The sequence below is a fragment of the Nanorana parkeri genome, unplaced genomic scaffold (genome assembly GCF_000935625.1).
Source record: "Nanorana parkeri isolate BGI_ZX_2015 unplaced genomic scaffold, ASM93562v1 scaffold2825, whole genome shotgun sequence".
NCBI lineage: Eukaryota > Metazoa > Chordata > Amphibia > Anura > Dicroglossidae > Nanorana > Nanorana parkeri.
This window is the reverse complement of record NW_017309093.1, coordinates 46,637-64,231: the sequence shown is the minus strand read 5'-3', so window position 1 is coordinate 64,231 and position 17,595 is coordinate 46,637. Positions and strand designations below refer to the sequence as shown.

Genomic DNA, 17,595 nt, shown 5'->3' with positions numbered 1-17,595 from the left:
ATATATATACATACATATATATATATAGACACGCACTCGCACTCATGGGTCTTGCAGCAAAGATAAATCAAAGCATCAGCGTTTTATTTTCAACTATAAAATGCTGATGCTTTGACTTATTTCCTCTGCACCCTTGAGTGCCTCTATACCTTCTTTGGATTTGTATTTATATTTTTGTGCATGTGCACCTTGGCATTTACCTTAAAAAAAGGGTGCGGTCTAGTAATACTTGTCCTGGCTTATACTATGAGTCGTATGTGATTAGTGATCTCTTAATTACCATGCTGTTAATTACCAGGTATTGCATTTTCAAACGGAGAGAAGTGGAAGATCCTGCGGCGTTTTGCTCTGACTACCCTCAGGAATTTTGGCATGGGGAAGAGAAGTATAGAAGGGCGCATTCAGGAGGAAGCTCACTTCTTATTGGAGGAATTCCGAAACACAAAGCGTGAGTATTTGGGTATATGGCTTTTGTCAATATTCTCAGTGGAGGTCCTATTGATGGTTAATGGGGACCTTGCATTCCATATTCCATTATAAAGCCATCCACAACTCTGCCCCCGGATATATCTCAGACCTTGTCTCAAAATATCGCTCTAACCGTCCACTCCGCTCTTCCCTAGACCTCCTGCTTTCCAGCTCCCTAGTCGACTCCTCCCATACTCGCCTCCTGGACTTCTCTAGAGTGTCTCCCATCCTCTGGAACTCTTTACCCCAACCTGTCCGTCTATCTCCCACCTTGACTGCCTTTAGGCGTTCCCTAAAGACTCATCTTTTCAGGGAAGCCTATCCCACCTCGACCTAACCACTGAACTTTCACATTCTCAAACAATTCATCCCCACACAGCTACCTCCTCATGTATCATTTCCCCCTCCTCTTTCAGATTGTAAGCCCTCAGGGGCAGGGCCCTCCTTACCATCCTGTCTTGAATTGTATTGTAATTGTAATGTCTTCATTACATTGTAAAGCGCTGTGCAAACTGTTGGCGCTATATAAATACTATGTAATAATAATATGGTCCATTTTATATATGTGCCCCCTTGATGAGACGCTGAAAGTTTAAAAGAACACCTCTAGGGGAAAAATGTCGATATAATACTTCGCTTTTCTTCAGTTTGTGGGCTTCACGGGGTGACGTCATCACCCAAATCACCCAAATCTCAGAGGATGCTGAGTTCTCCAGATCATGTAAGAAAATGCTGCAGCACAGTGCTGGGCTACTCAACATTCCTCAGGTTTTACTATATTGAGGATAACGCCACCCTAGCCTGGGCATAGCAGGCAGAAGCATAGCGTTGCCAGCCTGAAACAGGAGGTGCTGCTATTGGCAGGATCGCACCGTAGCAAACTTTGTGATAGAGTCACAAAATATTATTTGCTTAATGGAGTTGTAAAGTCTCAGCATATCCTCTCCTGTTATAACATTAGCATTGCAATATCAATACATACTAAAGTTATTTTTGATAATACAAGTTAAAGCTTACTTGAAAAAATCCCTTTTATGTAGTGAGTGCTGCCTTCTATCTGCCCATCACTTTCACCAACTTCCTGGATCCCCCCGTGTGCTTTGTGTCTTTTCCCCTGCTGCTTAATGTAATGCAGTCTTCATTTCTCAGGACTACATACCCCATCATGCATTGCTTCCAGCAAGCAATGATTGTTACATTGTTAAAATATTGAGTTGTGGTTTAGAAGGCAGGCTCTGCGAGAACTGTGACACAAGGAAGAGCTTGATTTCAATAGTACATTGAGGAAGTACATCCTGTGGGTATCATCGATAGGCAGGTTTACACATTTTTGGATCAATGTGGTTATTAGGAGTGGGGTGAAATGTATGGAAATTCAATATAGAAGTACATATTTATTCTTCGTTTTTGACCATAGATAACATTTAAGAAAACTGTATATAGTGAGACATAACATACTAAAAACAAGGTTTTGCGTTCACATACGTTTTAACTGAAACCTCTCATGAGAGAATATGCAGGCTGCCTTTGTTGACCTGACTATAATGCTGATTTAATTGCTTCAATACATTGACTTCCTAACTTATAACAAGTATAGACATAAGGAGTTATTCATCTTTTTCCACTTTTACACGTTTTCCACATGTGCATGTGCTGCATGTGTGTTCCAGGTCTTTGACCTGAAAGTATTAATGCCAGTCAGGCAATTAGCATTTTCAGAAGGAAGCCAAAAATGAGTCCCACCTCATGATAGGCATAATTGAAGCTGCTTAGCCCATAATACATAACCTAAGCCTAACACCTTACCCCTAGGAGTTCAATTTTTCACTTAACACTAACTACCTAACCCAATCTCTAACACTTGACCATTCACTACCAACTTTATCAATGGCACAATTCTCCTTTAGTTCGTCTTCCTTTTATCCATCTAACAACCTACTGGAAGCTTAGTTGTTTAGTGGGAATAATGTGAAAGCTTTATAAACGCACATTTATTTATCTTTAAAGAGACTCCCTTTGATCCAATCTTCTTCCTGAGTCGAGGCGTCTCAAATGTCATCTGCTCCATCGTGTTTGGTAATCGGTTTGAATATGATGATAAGAAATTCCTGGCACTTCTAGAACTCATCAATGACAACTTTCAGATCATGAGTTCTGCCTGGGGAACGGTAAGACAAAGTGCCCTTTTCTCACTTTAACCCAACTAATTAACGTTAAGTAATTTTGCCCAATGCTTGCAATGTAATGTTAAAGGGAAAATAAAGTGTATTTGCAGTGGAGGTATGTTGTAAGTTATTTCCGTGTTTAAAGTGGACCTTTCATTCACTTTACAGTCTGTATTAATAAACTCCTACAATATACATCAACTGCAAAGCTCCACTTTTTATCATTAAAAGTCAGTTCTATCCAGTGAGGTTGCCTAGGCTGAGATGATGTCATCAGTCTGCTGCAGGTAGGTGGGATTATTATTCCTCCACAGACAGCAACATTGTAACATGTCACAAGATAAGAGGTTGCCTATCTGTGTCAGCCAGTGCCATCCCTATATGGAGTCAGCCTGAGACTGTTGCCTCAGGTGGCATCACTTTGGGTCATGCGGGGGAACGGCAGGCAGAGGCCGCTCTGCTGAACAATGTTTGTAGTGTGCCTGCCGCCCCCCTTCCAGCCAGAGCATCCCAGGTAGCTAAGAGACAGGCAGGGAGATGTGTAAGGACTATACACATCTCTCTGGTCAGCTCTTTGCAACCTGTGTAGATTGTAAGCCCTCACGGGCAGGGCCCTCCTTACCATCTTGTCATAAATTGTATTGTGACTGTAATGTCTTCCTTATATTGTTAAGCGCTGTGCAAACTATTGGCGCTATATAAATCCTGTATAATAATAATAACCTGGGCGGGACACCAGCCAGAGCCAGAGGTTGAGCTGATATGATGCAGAGAACAATATCCACCCTCCTTAGCGTGCACCACCAGCACTTACTCAGCCCCCCCAGATGTGCACCACCAGCACTGACCCCCCTCCACCCCACCCCAAACTTAGGTGGAAAAATGGCAATGGAACCTCCTGGTGTAAGCATTTGTGAACATAGCAAAGGAACTGCATTGACCTGAGTGTGTCGTCTCTGGGCCAGTATCTCGGCCCAGGAAGTAGATGCAGACCCAGGATGATGCCTGAACAAAGGTCACTCTGTGCATATGGAGAGAAAAACAGATGAAGGCATTGTCTGTGGAAGTCCTGGGATCGCTGTAAGAGGTGATAAATACAGTACCTAGAAGTGTTACACAAGCATGCATGCATCATGAAAAATATAACTGATGCTGGCAAGAGATTATAGGACATTTTACATAATTTCGAGCTTGCTATCCCATGTTTTTGTTTGAGTAATGCAGGGCTACTAGTGGAAGCTCAGTAAAATACTCTCTCTTTTCAATTTCAAAGTTTTTATTCGGGTTTTTCACAAACGTGGGTCCGTACACATAGCTTCAGAACCCCGCATTATACATATCACTGAGTATACAGGTGATCAACTTATATAACTGATAAAATTATTCTTAGTCCTGTATTACATTGTAGGCAAGGAGATTATATTGAACATCCAATCGGAGTCAGGTTGGAGCAACCTTAACATAAAATTTCTAACGTCTGCTCAATTCAGAAATTCAACATGATACTCCCTTTTAACAAATGTTGGGATAAGATATCAGCCACACAGGCAGTGCTTTGTTTTCAATGAGTCATGTTACTCACAGATTTACATTGCAAGATTTTGCAGCACTGGAAAGCAGGAAGCAAAGTCTTCATATTAATTTTATGGCTGCCTCCATGTACAGATATAATTGCAAATTCTACAAAGAAACATAATTTTGATATAGTAGAACATATTTCTAAGATAATTTCCATCAACTTGATTGCTTTATACATGCTGATCTAAAAAGCATTGAGAAGGCAACATTTTCTTTAATGTCCTTCATACCCCTTCATATAGTTCTCTATCATACTTTTTTATTTTGGACTCTGCTTTTTTTCTGTGCTATATTATTCAGCAAATTACAATTACTCATTATATGATGTCCTGACAGATGGTTCTTGTTTTCTTTCTCTATATCTATGTTTTGTAGTCTGAGTCTTTGAAGAACTTGTTTTTGATGATAGCTACAGCGTTGTGTCTATTTATTTATTTGTATTTTTTTTGTTATTTTGCACCGTGCAGTTATACAACATCTTTCCAGGAATTATGGACCATCTGCCAGGGCCTCACCATCGCATCTTCAGGAATTTCAAAAATATGAAGATTTTTGTGATGGAGCAACTGAGGAAACACCAGGAGACCTTTCAGCCAGACTGTCCACGAGACCTGATAGACTGTTTCCTTACCAATATGCAGAAGGTGAGCAAAAAAGCAGTCTCTTCTAGTGCACACCATGTTAGAGTATTTTTATGACTTGTAAATTTGCCAACCTAGGAGAAAAACAACCCAGAGAGCAACTTCAACTTGGACACCATGGTAATGACCACACTCAACTTGTTTTTTGGAGGAACAGAGACCGTCAGCACAACCTTGAGATATGGAATCCTTATTCTAATGAAGTACCCACACATTGCTGGTATGGAGTCAAGAAATGGGTAAAGAATACTGATTAGGTGATATGGGCATTGATACTATTTACAAATTTTAAAGAAAACGTGATGACCCTACTTTCCCTAAATTACATTAAAAGTGTAAATTTAGGTAGTTATGTATTACCAAAAACATTCCTTGCAAATTGAGTGAAAGACTGATCATAAAGATACAAAGTGCACCAGTGAGAATAGAAATATCAGAACTTACATTGATGACTTGGTTTTAAAATGCACACACTGAGCATATTGTGAATATTATTATTATTATACAGGGTTTATATAGTGCCAACAGTTTGTGCAGCGCTTTACAACATAAGGAAGACATTACAATCATACAACATAAGGAAGAGGGCTTACAATCTAAAAGGGAGGGGTAAGTAGGTAGCTGTGTGGGGGTGACTTGTTTGAGACCGTCATGGTTGAGTGGTTAGTTTGGGGTGGGATAGGCTTCCCTGAGGAGATGAGTCTTAGGGGTTATTGGATTATGGCTTCAATTCCTAGTGAATCATTGACCTGGACCAGGGGTAGGCAACCTTGGCTCTCCAGCTGTGCTGAAACTACAAAGCCCATTATGCTTCTGGCTCTGGGAATCATGCCTGTGGCTTGCAATGCCTTATGGGATTTGTAGTTTCAGCACAGCTGGAGAGCCAAGGTTGCCTACCCCTGACCTCGACCAAACAATGCCGCTAGTTAAATCTGAAAATGGAAGTTTACTGTCCTTATTTCTCATTCCAGTTAAGAAGCTCACTAGGTAATAAAGCCAAGATCAATTAGAGCTAGACCCTAGGAAACCGCTGGATAGATGTGTCCTTCTGTCTCCTTCTGTCTCTTCTTAATGATAATCCACAATGAACTGCTCCAAACACACCAGTAGTATAAAATGGGCTTTATTTAAAAGTAAAGCTCTTCAGGAACCAAGGGTTCCCAAATGCAATGTGCACAATCTAGGCTGATTTGTTCTGTGGAGAATTCGTCACGCAAGTCTTGTTAATGACAACTCTTGATGCTCAGAGAAGGGCCCAGGTTCAGTTATTCTTTGTTGAATTTCAGAGTGATCAGTGTAGAAAAAGCCTGTGAAACAGCAGAGGCACCCAAAAGGTGAGTATTATTCAATCCAAGGAGGACATAGATTTTTTTTTTTGTAAAAGTAGTATTTATTGAGCACCAGAATGTTTTGGCACTTAATCAGTCAAAGGAGGTCATAGATTTCTTAGTAAGGATAGTATTTATTAATACTCACTCTCTGGGTGTCTCTGCTGCTTCACACAAGTATAAAATGGTAACCCTAATGTTTTTATTGCTATATGCTTGGCGGTTCCTCCCACCGACCCCCATATCACTACAGGACAGAGCAGTGATAAAAGAACCACCAAGCACAGTGGGGGACACAGGAGATTGACACACTCAGAGGTATTCTATTGAGTCTTCAGTCAGGGATTCCTCTTCATGAAAGTGATCATCAGATTGGGCAGTAGGACAGTAGGTAAGTATGCACTATCTTCTTTTAAGATGCATCTATCATTAAGAGTCACTTAAGGTGGCACACATGATGACATATTAGACATAATCAGTGTGCATCTTATCAATCATACCACATTACATAACAATGAACAGATAATGCAGGAATTGTTTCTTGGAAGAGCAGAGTAAGCATAATTAATATCCACATATTGACAGATTAGCTGTGATGAAGAACCTGACTCTAATGAATTGAGACCTACACAGAGCTCAGGGCGTTTCTGACTGCTGTGTAAAGGAAAGGGTCTCTACAGTTCTCCTGTACAACGGAAGGGAAGGATCAGAGATCAGCTTATCCAATGTGCTTTCTATGTGTAGACAGCATTTAATGATCTCATGGGACTTTTAATTCAACCTGAATTTGCAGAAGTGACTCCTAGGAAACAGGGTGTTGGGCTCAATTATGTAAAAAGCCTATTTATAAATGTTTATACATGGAACAGCTGTAACTAGATTATAGCAATATAATCATATAAAAAAAATCTTCCAGGGTTTGAGACTATAATCATGTCCTTACTAAGAACCGTAGTTCCTTCTTGCCAGCGGCCAATTGCCATCATTTTCATAGGAAAGTGTTGTTATCGGAGATCCACAATCTGACCCTGAATCCTAGTTCATAGGAATCACTCTGCTCATTACTAGACACTATCCAAATTAATTTGTTGTTTTGTTATAATTTCTTTTGGATTCGTTGAAATGAATTACTAGTGTTATTCGGAGATTTGGCTACATTCGAAAATTCGAACAAGTTTGCGTTATTCAGAGATTCGGATGTAGCCACTAGGAGATTCGTAGTAATTAATTTCAACTAATCCAAAAGAAATGATAACATAACAACGAATGAATTCGGATTTAATCGGTTCATTCGGATGTCATGATGCTATATTTTGGGCCTTTTGTTAAAGGTTAATATATAGCCAGTATTCCAAAATAACGAATTGTATGTAATGATGAACAACCTACCATCTGAAATTACAAATCGATCTGGCATAACGAATAACTAATTTTGCCGAAATAGTAATGCATCTTTAGGAAAATGAATCATTCTAACCTAACGAATATAACGAAACAAAATTATTATTTTTTACGAATAGAAACAAAACTAATTATTTGCCAGCGCACACGTCTACTCATTGCTATGTTCCAGTTTTTCTTTTTTTAGCCAAAACACTTAAGGACTAGCTTGGTAACGCTATGAAGTATCTTAAACTCAGGAGTTAAATCTTAAAAATGCATTCAAGTACCTCAACTTGGAACAAAATGTAGTGTAATTGTACGTAACTTGGCTGTAGATCCAGCCTCTCTCCTGTGATGGACTACAAACTCACCTTTAGTTTACTGTTGAGATTGTAGTTCATCATGGGAGTGAGCTTGGAGCGGTGGTTACTTTACAACATACACCGGGACAATGGGAAACACAAGTAGCCACCCTCCAGAAGGAAGGACAGTGTCCGCACCAATTCAGAGATGATTTGAGGCTCTACAGCCAAGTGATACACAAATAAGATACATATCTGTTAATAGCTAAGGTACTTGAATGTATAAGTTAAGATTCTTGAGTTTAGTGTCACTTTAAAGTGTAATTCCAGCCAAAAACATTTTTCTTAGTTTTGTATAGAGTAGGGAAGGACTATACCTCAGGTTTTTACTAATAAATAAGTTATTTAGGGCTTTAGAGCCCCTTTTCTGCTGCAGATTTTCCATTTCTCCCTGACTGGTGAAACAATTGTCATTATGACAACAGTCCTAAAAGCAGTGAAATATTGACAGGGGATTGCAAACTACATGTCTAGATTTCTTGGAGGTGTTGGATCTAAGAAATAGTGGTATGACCATAAAGAACTGGAAAGATCCTAACTTCTAAAAATGGTGATTGTCAACAGCAACCATGAAGACTTTAGGTAGTATCTGTCCTTATCTGTCCAACTGACATGTACAGCTCACTGATATACTGTGTCCATTCAGAGAAAGTACACCAGGAAATAAACAGCGTAATTGGAAGGAACCGGGGCCCAGCAGTGGAAGACCGGAGTAAAATGCCTTACACGGATGCAGTGATACACGAGATACAACGTTTTACCACCATCATCCCACTGAGTTTGCCACATTGTGTGATACGAGACACTGAGTTCAGAGGATACTTCCTGCCACAGGTGATGTGAAACAGAAAATCATAATAGAGATAAAGTAAATGCAGATGGAAAGGGCTGCCACACACAACAGAAAAATAGGATTTTTGTACTCCCCATAAAAAACTTTTTTTCTGCATTCATTGAATGACACAGTGGATCTTCAGATCTTGACCAATTGGGTTATAGCGGCGCTATAGCCCAATTGGTCAAGATCTGAAGATCCACTGTGTCCTTCAATGAACAAAAAAGAAAATAACTTTATATAATAATTGGAGTGTTCTGTCTAAAATGGCGCTTTATGCAAAAGACATACCTCCTGAGGCCCAGTCTGTACTGACATTGTGGCAACTTGCTGACTCAACAAGATCCACATACTGTGTCAACTCACCAAAAAGATTTAGATGTGGAATCCAGTGTAGTTTATCCCAACTTACACTGGATGTCTATATTTGTATTTATATATTCTGGCCACAGATGGCTCACATTACAGGCAAATCCTGCTGAATGTCGCGAACTTTGAGCTGTGGGTGGCCCTGTTGACACCACTGGCTCCACAAACTTCAATCTGAAAATGAATATTGTCAGTTGAACAGTGACTCCAGCCAATGAGAGGCAGTCATTGTTCGGGTAGAAGGTGTCGTCTTTTTAGTTTGTTTTGCATGTATTTGAAGATTTCCCTGTTGGATGTGGTCTGCTGCCCCCGTCCAAGGAAGACTATTTAGTTTGAAGTGAGTGATAATACACTGTCAGTACTGAGTATTATATGTACGTACTGTTCAGGTATTCTAACAGCTGTGGTCTGAAAACAATAGCCAATAGGAAGAGATTCTACCATCTACCATCTTTAGTGTGGATAGGGAAATCTATAGATTCTTATCATCTTACCGCGCAGATCTATTTGTGCAAAAACGCTCAAAACATTTCCATGCAAGTCAATGGCAACTGTTCACACCTTAGCATTGCATCACGTGTAGGAAAAATTTAAATTCCACAAAAATATGTAGGAGCTATTTTAAGGCGGATCCTGCATGGTTTGATCCCATAGACATCTCTATGCAGGGAGAAATGTGTGTTTTTAAAAGCAAAAATGCACAAAAAAGCATGTAAAAATGCATGAAAGCTGCCAAAAGCCTAGGTGCGAACATAGCCTTAGAGGATAAGTGACATTCCTATAAGCCTCCTTACTCGACAATGGTACAACAGAAGCTAAACTAGGCATGGAAGGTTGAGAGGGTCTAACAACAAAACAGAGGGGTATACAGCGAGGTATACCAAACACACAAAATAAAGAGTATTGCATAGAGCAGCATAGATTCCTAAAGGACATCACATTCTAACATTTAACATTTATAGTTAAACTCTGGGGCTACATTCATTAGAGTTTTTAGGTGTACTATATAGTAAATCTTTGTGCAAGCCCCCCGCCCCATCCCCCCCAAAAACCCCGTTTGGTGACCTATATTTTCTTTTTTGATTTATACTTTTGAGACTGTTTAACCACATCAATGGCAGCATGTTACACCCTCTTCATTAACAGGCCATTTTTCAGTTTTCAGCGGTGTGCAAGTTTGGCTGAGGAATCTTCTGTCACACAACACTCTAACAAAATGTATTTTTATATAGGAGAGGAGGGAGGGTGAAAGGGTTAAAAATTGAATTTTTTTTTTTTTTGTGCCTTGCTTTAAAACATTTAACTAAGATGATGTACTGCATAGATATGATGATAAGGGCTACTGGCACTGGAACAATCAGGTTTGAGGTATACTTTCTGCTATTATTCTCTTCAGGGTACAGAAGTCATCCCAGTGCTCACTTCTGTTCACACCGATCCAGAGAAATTCAAAGAGCCTCACACCTTCAACCCTGAAAACTTCTTGGATGAGAATAATCGCTTCAAGGCTAATGATGCCTTCATGCCATTCTCCTCAGGTATTTCTGTGGCTCAATATATACATTCCAATTGATTTTTTTTTTTAGGAAACATAATGGACGGTTCTAAGAAGATACTGTTCCCTAGGTTTGAGGCACTCACTTACCAAACTGAAAGATGAGTTGCCTAAAGGGAGCACAACCTACTTCACAGGAGCAGAAGTCCTCCTCACTTTCGTATCTCCATTATCTGTTGATCTATGAACCCCCACTTGTGAAGCAGGGAAGGATTTTCTAAAACTGTTTTAGATTTGATAGAGTAGAAAGGGGTTTGGAGCCACTGTCAGACTTGTATTGCTGTCTGTGTTCTTGTTAGGGAGATTTATTCTCTCATTCTCCTGATCACCAATTAGTGAGGGTAATTCCAGATTTTTTAGTTGCCACCAGAACAGGAATAAAGTGGCAAACTTCACTTGTTCTTGTGTGTCTAAAGCTCGCCATAGATCTATATTTTCTATGATTTCTATCAGCCCATGGTCGGATGAAAAGAAGCAACAGATTCCTCCATCTACGCTAAACTGTGTGGATGGAGAAATCTCCCGCTGGGAGTATCTTTGCTAGTTGGCCCCGCTGTTTCTCAAAATACCTGAACAATGCCTCCATCCAATCAGATTGTTTAGGTATTTTGAGAGCCAGCGGGGCCAACTAGCAAGATACTGAAGCTTGGCCCAGTTGGAGATTCCTCCATCCACACAGTTTAGCATACATGGAGGAATCTGTTGTACTTTTCCATCTGACCATAGAAAATCTGCAGAAAATCTATAGGTCTATGACCAGCTTTAGAGGGGTTTCTCTCACATTGGAAAGATATCCTCTCACTTTTTGTTGAGTCTACAGGACAGGAAGTGAAGAGAATCTGCCTAATAAGACATAGATAGCAAGGAAAACTGACAGGGGTTGTACCTTCCCCTAATCTAAAATAAAAAATGTTTTTGTTGTTTTAGAGATACTTTAAGTAAAATAAAAATGAGAGATTCGAAGACTCTAGAGCAGGGGCGCCCACAATTTTTCGTCTGGAGATCTACTTCTCAAATGACAAGCTCATTGAGATCTACCAACGAAAAAACACCTGCATTCAGGGGTGGGGCGGGGCGGTGCATTGAGGTCAATGGCACTGCAGCCAGGCTCCGCAGGCAGGCCCCTTGCCCACAGTGTGATCGCCTGCATTAGTGCCTGCGTTCCAGTCCAGTGCGATCCGCAAAAATGCTGCGAGCACTATTTTTGCAGATCGCACTGGATCGGAATGCAGGCACTAATGTGCCTGCTTTCCGGGTGCGGGCGATTGCACTGTGGGTGGGGGGCATGGCTGCGGTGCCATTGGCTTCAATACAACCCCACACCACCTCCCGCACCTGAACGCAGGGAGTCGGCCGGCTTACATTCCAGTGTGCCCTAGAGGTCCTGGCGTCCTGTCCTCCCGTGGTGCTCGTCTGGCCGAAGTTGCACATGGGGAGAGGTGTCCTGCCCCTTTCCATCTGCAGCGTCTGACACATTCAGCCGGCAGCCGCACAAGCACCATGGAAGCATAGCCGTAGCCAGCTCCTTTTGGCAAGAAAAATTGAACATTTTTTTAATTTATTTGTTACTATTTTTTATTTTATTTTAATTTTCGTAATTTTATTTTTTACTGTCGGGGGGGAAATATAGAAATAGAAAAAGAAATTGAGGACACAAAGTCCTCAATCTCTTTTTCTGCAGCCTCTATTCTAAATGAATGGAAAGCACAGAGGCTTCCCATTCATTCAGAAACTATTTACTATCAAGCAGTTTCTGGATGGGGAGGAGCCTCTGTACAGAGTGCTTCTCCCCATTCAGAAACTCATAAATGAACAGGACGTGATGTAAAACAGCCTTGTACAACAACATAGTACTAAGTGTCCCCAGTTTTTTACAAACACTGGAGTGATCAGCTGATCGCTCCAGTGTTTGTCCTGCACAGAGGACCGGTACATTTCGCTGATATATACCGATCCTCTGCCGCTCGGCCACGCACATGGGGGCTCGGCTTCTCCTCTGGATCCCCCTGCTCTCCCGGGCAGAGGCAGCGGGGGATCCGACGAGAAGTAAAAGAAGCACTTCAGCCGCGGGAGCCATTGTCACAGAACTAAGGACGAGCGGTGAGGGGAGAGAAAGGCGGCGGCTGTCAGATCCTGGCCAAGCGTCTCTCTGTCTCCTCACCGCTCGGCATTTGTTCTGTCTGTGACAGCGGCTCCGTCCTCCGCCCTCCCCCGCTGCAGCGGTTCCTTCACTTCTTCTCGGATCCCCGCTGCATACAGATGGGGAGAGCAGCGGGGATCCATAGAAGCCCCACCGGCCGGAGGAGATGACATCACGATCGACCTTGTGGGCACCCCTGCTCTAGAGGGACCCAGTAAACTTAACACCATAAACTGAAACCAGGAAAACCCTAAATATATGATCATAATGCTATTGGAGATGGAATTAGACTGCAGTCATGCTATAAAAATGAGTTATGTCACATGTAGCAGCACCCTGACCTCAAAGACCTGAGATGGACCTCCAAAGGCAGGGAGGACTGACATTTCACTCTCAGGGGTGGATCTTTGATTGTGGGTTGTGAGGTGCAAACTAAATTTGGCGCCAATCACTTTAAGTGCATTTTAAAAATGCTTTATTGTAGAACAGTGAAAACTGGGAGAGAGGGTATAGGGCTTCAGACATCCATAGCAAAAAGAGACTCCAGACTCCCCAATCCCTGCAGGCTTCCACAGTGTAGAAATACTTTATTAAAACAGAGGATGACACTGTGCAGTAGGACAACGGCTGAATAGGGATGTGCATGAGATCTTACCTGTGAGAGACACCAGACTTGTTCCTGAGGTCCAATCCATCTCCTGGTTTTCTTGGCACTTTTAGCAGTCATAGGGTTCCTCTGGTTCTCCTCCCCAGATAGTTCCAGACCCCACATGAGTCCACATGTGGCCTCCTGCAGGCTTGAGGCCTAGTCAGCTTCTCCAACTTTGTACATCCCACCCCCCCAGGCCAAGCCCAGGGGTGGACTGTATGAGCACATGGCAATTTCTGAGTATTTATGCATTTTACCAGCATGCACTACTGGCTATGAAACTCCTAGTGATTGGCTGGTGAGGCATAGATACCCTCAGTGTTCTCCCATTGGCTGCCCCACTCTGTGACAGGGTCACGCCCCACTTCAGGTAGGTGCATACAAAAGCAGAACACCTAGAATAACCAGACTATACATTTAGTAATGCTAGCACTGTAATTAGTCTAGCTGATTTAAAAAGCCACTGCACTTAAGCTGGCCATAAGCTAGTAGATTTCCAAACATAAGATTTTTCTTTACCAACGAAAGATTTTTCTTTATCACCTGAAAATGCCATCAGAGACTTGACAAATGCCGTACAAAATTTTGTTTTATTTTAACAATAATATTAGTATTATTCAATTAAAATAAAGCTTTCATTTTTATTTTCTTACAGGTAAACGGATCTGCCTGGGGGAAGGTCTGGCCCGCATGGAGCTCTTCTTATTTTTTACCACTTTCCTGCAAAACTTTACTTTCAAGCCAACAGTTCATCCAGATGTGATTGACCTCACCCCATCTACCAGTGGAGCTGGCAATATTCCCCCTATTTATAAGCTTAGTGTTATTCCTCGCTAGATTACACTGACTAGTTTTTGCTTAGTCTGTCTCCCACCTTTGGAGAAGAAACAGAAAAAAGGAGTCTCAATTAGCCAGTGGAGGACATGAGAGTAGCATTTTCCTTTCCCAGATAATGAATTCATTGATCAGATTTCACAACTGTGGCTTATGACAGTAAATGAGAAATTCAAGGGCTACAACTAAACAAATAAAATTAGTTCTGTAAATTGTCATTTTGTATTGGTAACTCTCACACAGTACATTATAATAAAAGTGCATATTCAACACCACCCTTCCCATCAACTTCTCCCAAGTCTTGTATTTACCTGTCAGCATTCCATGGAGATCTTCACTCTGGAACCGCTGGAAGCTATACAGCCTCTTCATGGAATGTATTCCAGACAGGCATTGTTTCTTCCGTGTGAGCAGCCTGTTAGATTTTTCTTTCCATCTGTGACCTTGTTGCAGATTTCGCCTCACTTCTTGCCTGATAAAACTGTTGTCAGCAGGACAAAAAGTGAGGGGAAATCTCTCGAAAAGAGTCCTGGATAGTGGGAACATCCTAATAGGGGTTCTTCTCAAAACCAAAAGTTAAATGTAATTGGTAGCCTAAAGTCAAGCTTGGAGTTAAGACAGTGTATGAGGTGTCACATTTTTCTGCCCATGTTTTGTGCTCCACACCAAGAACTATTTGAGGTTGGCTCCTCAGCCCTGAAAACCAGTGAACCAGTTTACAATAATAAATAAAATAAAAAGCCTGCTCTTCTCTGATTCTCACCACATTTCCATCTTATTAGCCTGCAAGGTTGATATGTCTATTTCATATACTTATTTTTCTTCCATAAAGTGCATGGAACTGCATTGATGGAGACCCAAAATCATGCAGAGGGTGCAGTTAGTACACCTATGAGGCATAAATTTGAATTGTGGCTCTGGCCACTTGGCGAGCAGAGGAGTGAAATGCCTAGCACAGCTCTTTCACCTCAAACCTTCCCTGATGCATCCTTTCAGATGACTTGTACCAACAGTTGTGCCAGCTATTGTGTAATTCCTATTCAGACACATGTAGACACATGAAGCTTCAGATAAACAGATGAAACATATATACATACTGTTTTAACTCCCAAATGATTTGTTGAAGGTCCTGCATTGACAGGTTTTGGCCTTGACATCAGTTTGAGACACCTTTGAGATAATTCAAGATTTATTGACAGGTGCATCTTACCTGCAGTTGACCTTCATCTGACCAGCATATGGCTTCCTTAAATTAGGTTTTACATAACCATAGACTTGTATGGGAAAGCAAAACTATTTGAACTGAACAAAAGCCTTTTGGCACTGATGCCATAAGTATTTATGTTTCTTAAAACTTCTTTGGAACAGTGTGAACTACTATGAGGTGCATGGCCTCAACCAGCCATATTTTAACAGAGTAGGAAAATCCCACCTATCCTTTCCATGACCCCAACTTTGTACATGCTTAGTGGAGTGTCCATTTACTAAAAATTGGCCCATTTAACTCCTATTCCCACAACTCCATGAGTTCTTCAACACATGCTGAGGGATGATAAGATTCTCTGCTTACCTCTCTCAGCAGCTCAGAGATGTCATATTTGATAAGGCAGAGGTAGCTGGGCAAATGATCTGCAGCCAGGTGAGCGCCCATTCACTGTCAGAACCAGTGTACGGTCAGCCAGGCCAAAGCCTAAACGCATTCAGCTTCTTCAGAATACTAAGATATTGTGGGGAGCACCTCCTCAATTACTGCCAGAGTACTCAGGCTCCAGTGGGATGGTCACCCTGTGTCATTGGATCCATCCAACTGCTTGCCATTCTTACCAGAGTTAACCTTGACTTTAGTGAGAGGGATGATGTTCATGAGGATAATTGCAAGTAGCCATTTCTGTTCTGAACTGTTTTACTGAAGTAGTGATCCTCCGCTAGACTCTCTGTTGCTATGGAGTCTTATTGAAACTTTGCTGTGCAGCCACATGTTACCCTGACTGAGCCACAAGAACATTGGTGTGAAGAGTCAATGTTTGTACAGCTTTCATAATCTGTTTTGTATTATTCTGTGGTGTATGCCTGCTCTTTGCTATCCTGACCCTGTTTTGTGCTGTTAATTCTAACTGTGCACTTTTTTAATAAACTGCAAGTTACAGTTACTCTCTGTCTGTTCATTCAGCTAATTATTTATCCTGATACACTTAGCCTGATGTTGTGCCAGTTCCAAAATGATTGTAGTTTTAGGGACTGAAATGCAAATATTGGTTGGCCTGGTTTATGTGCTGTTTTGTCCCATGTTTGGTAAAGGTTGCAGGTTTCTCAAACCATAGAGGGGCCAAGGAAGAGACAGTTCATGACTCCAAATCAGTCTCATAATGGAGCAGGTGAAGGGGTCCAGTGGCAGAAAAGGTTTGGTTTGGGGTGGGTCATCAAATCCTGCTTGAAATTTGCAAAACCCAAACTTAGTTGTGGACCCCCCCGTTGGGCATTTTCAAGGCTTATAGACAAGCTATTGTTAAAAAGTCAGCAGCATCCTAAAGGATGGTATGGATTTGAAGGGGGGGGGACTACATTGTTTGTTACAAACAAAACAAAGCCAGTTGGGAAATGTCATTTAGTGGCAACTGATTTTTTTTCTTTTTCTTCACATGCATTTTTAAGACGCCCCCAAGCATGTCATTTAAAAAATTGCATTTTTTTTTTTTCACAAGTAAAATTTTTATTTGAGATTTTGGCAACGACAAGTACACAGGCCTCAGGCCGATCACAGGAACAGCCATGTGATATCCAAACCATTTACAACAGCATGATAAACCAAATGGGAAACCGTAACAAGAGTAGGGTAGGGTCTGGCATCAGAGATCGTGTTCCAATGTCGTGGTAACAGGTCTATACATGTAAAAAATTGCATATTTTTACTGTCGAAAAATGTATTGTATTTTTTTTTTGCATTGATTCATGTTACCCATGGCAGTTTCCCTAACCCTAACCTAACCCTAACCCTAACCCATGTCCTTTTTTTAACAAAAGCTTACAAATTCACCTTAAAAACAAAATAACAAGATTCCGTTGCCATAGATTCAACAGGGTTTATGTTTCGGGTCACAGGTATTTTCAAATGTTTATTGAAACATCCAGCAAATGGACAGATGCAGTGTTCTTGCATAGAAGTGTATATTCATGTTTCTATTGTGGAATGCCTGAATGACAGCGAATCTTGTTTATGGTAATTCTACAGTTACTGTAGTTTGCTAATATTCTAAAATACATTTTTTGGATTTAAGTTCTTTTAGGTAT

General features: G+C 41.1%; 1 protein-coding gene across 1 annotated transcript in view; it reads left to right on the top strand.

Annotated features, from left to right (window-relative positions):
* Nucleotides 1-14,310, top strand: part of LOC108802359 (cytochrome P450 2F2-like) — a 26,888-nt gene extending 12,578 nt beyond the window's left edge. Inside the window, exons 3-9 of the mRNA XM_018574223.1 lie at nt 299-448; nt 2,476-2,636; nt 4,679-4,855; nt 4,931-5,072; nt 8,572-8,759; nt 10,526-10,667; nt 14,129-14,310. Of these exons, the coding sequence (XP_018429725.1) occupies nt 299-448; nt 2,476-2,636; nt 4,679-4,855; nt 4,931-5,072; nt 8,572-8,759; nt 10,526-10,667; nt 14,129-14,310 (1,142 nt within the window). The remainder of the gene's footprint in view (nt 1-298; nt 449-2,475; nt 2,637-4,678; nt 4,856-4,930; nt 5,073-8,571; nt 8,760-10,525; nt 10,668-14,128) is intronic.
* The last annotated feature ends 3,285 nt before the right edge of the window (nt 14,311-17,595 follow it).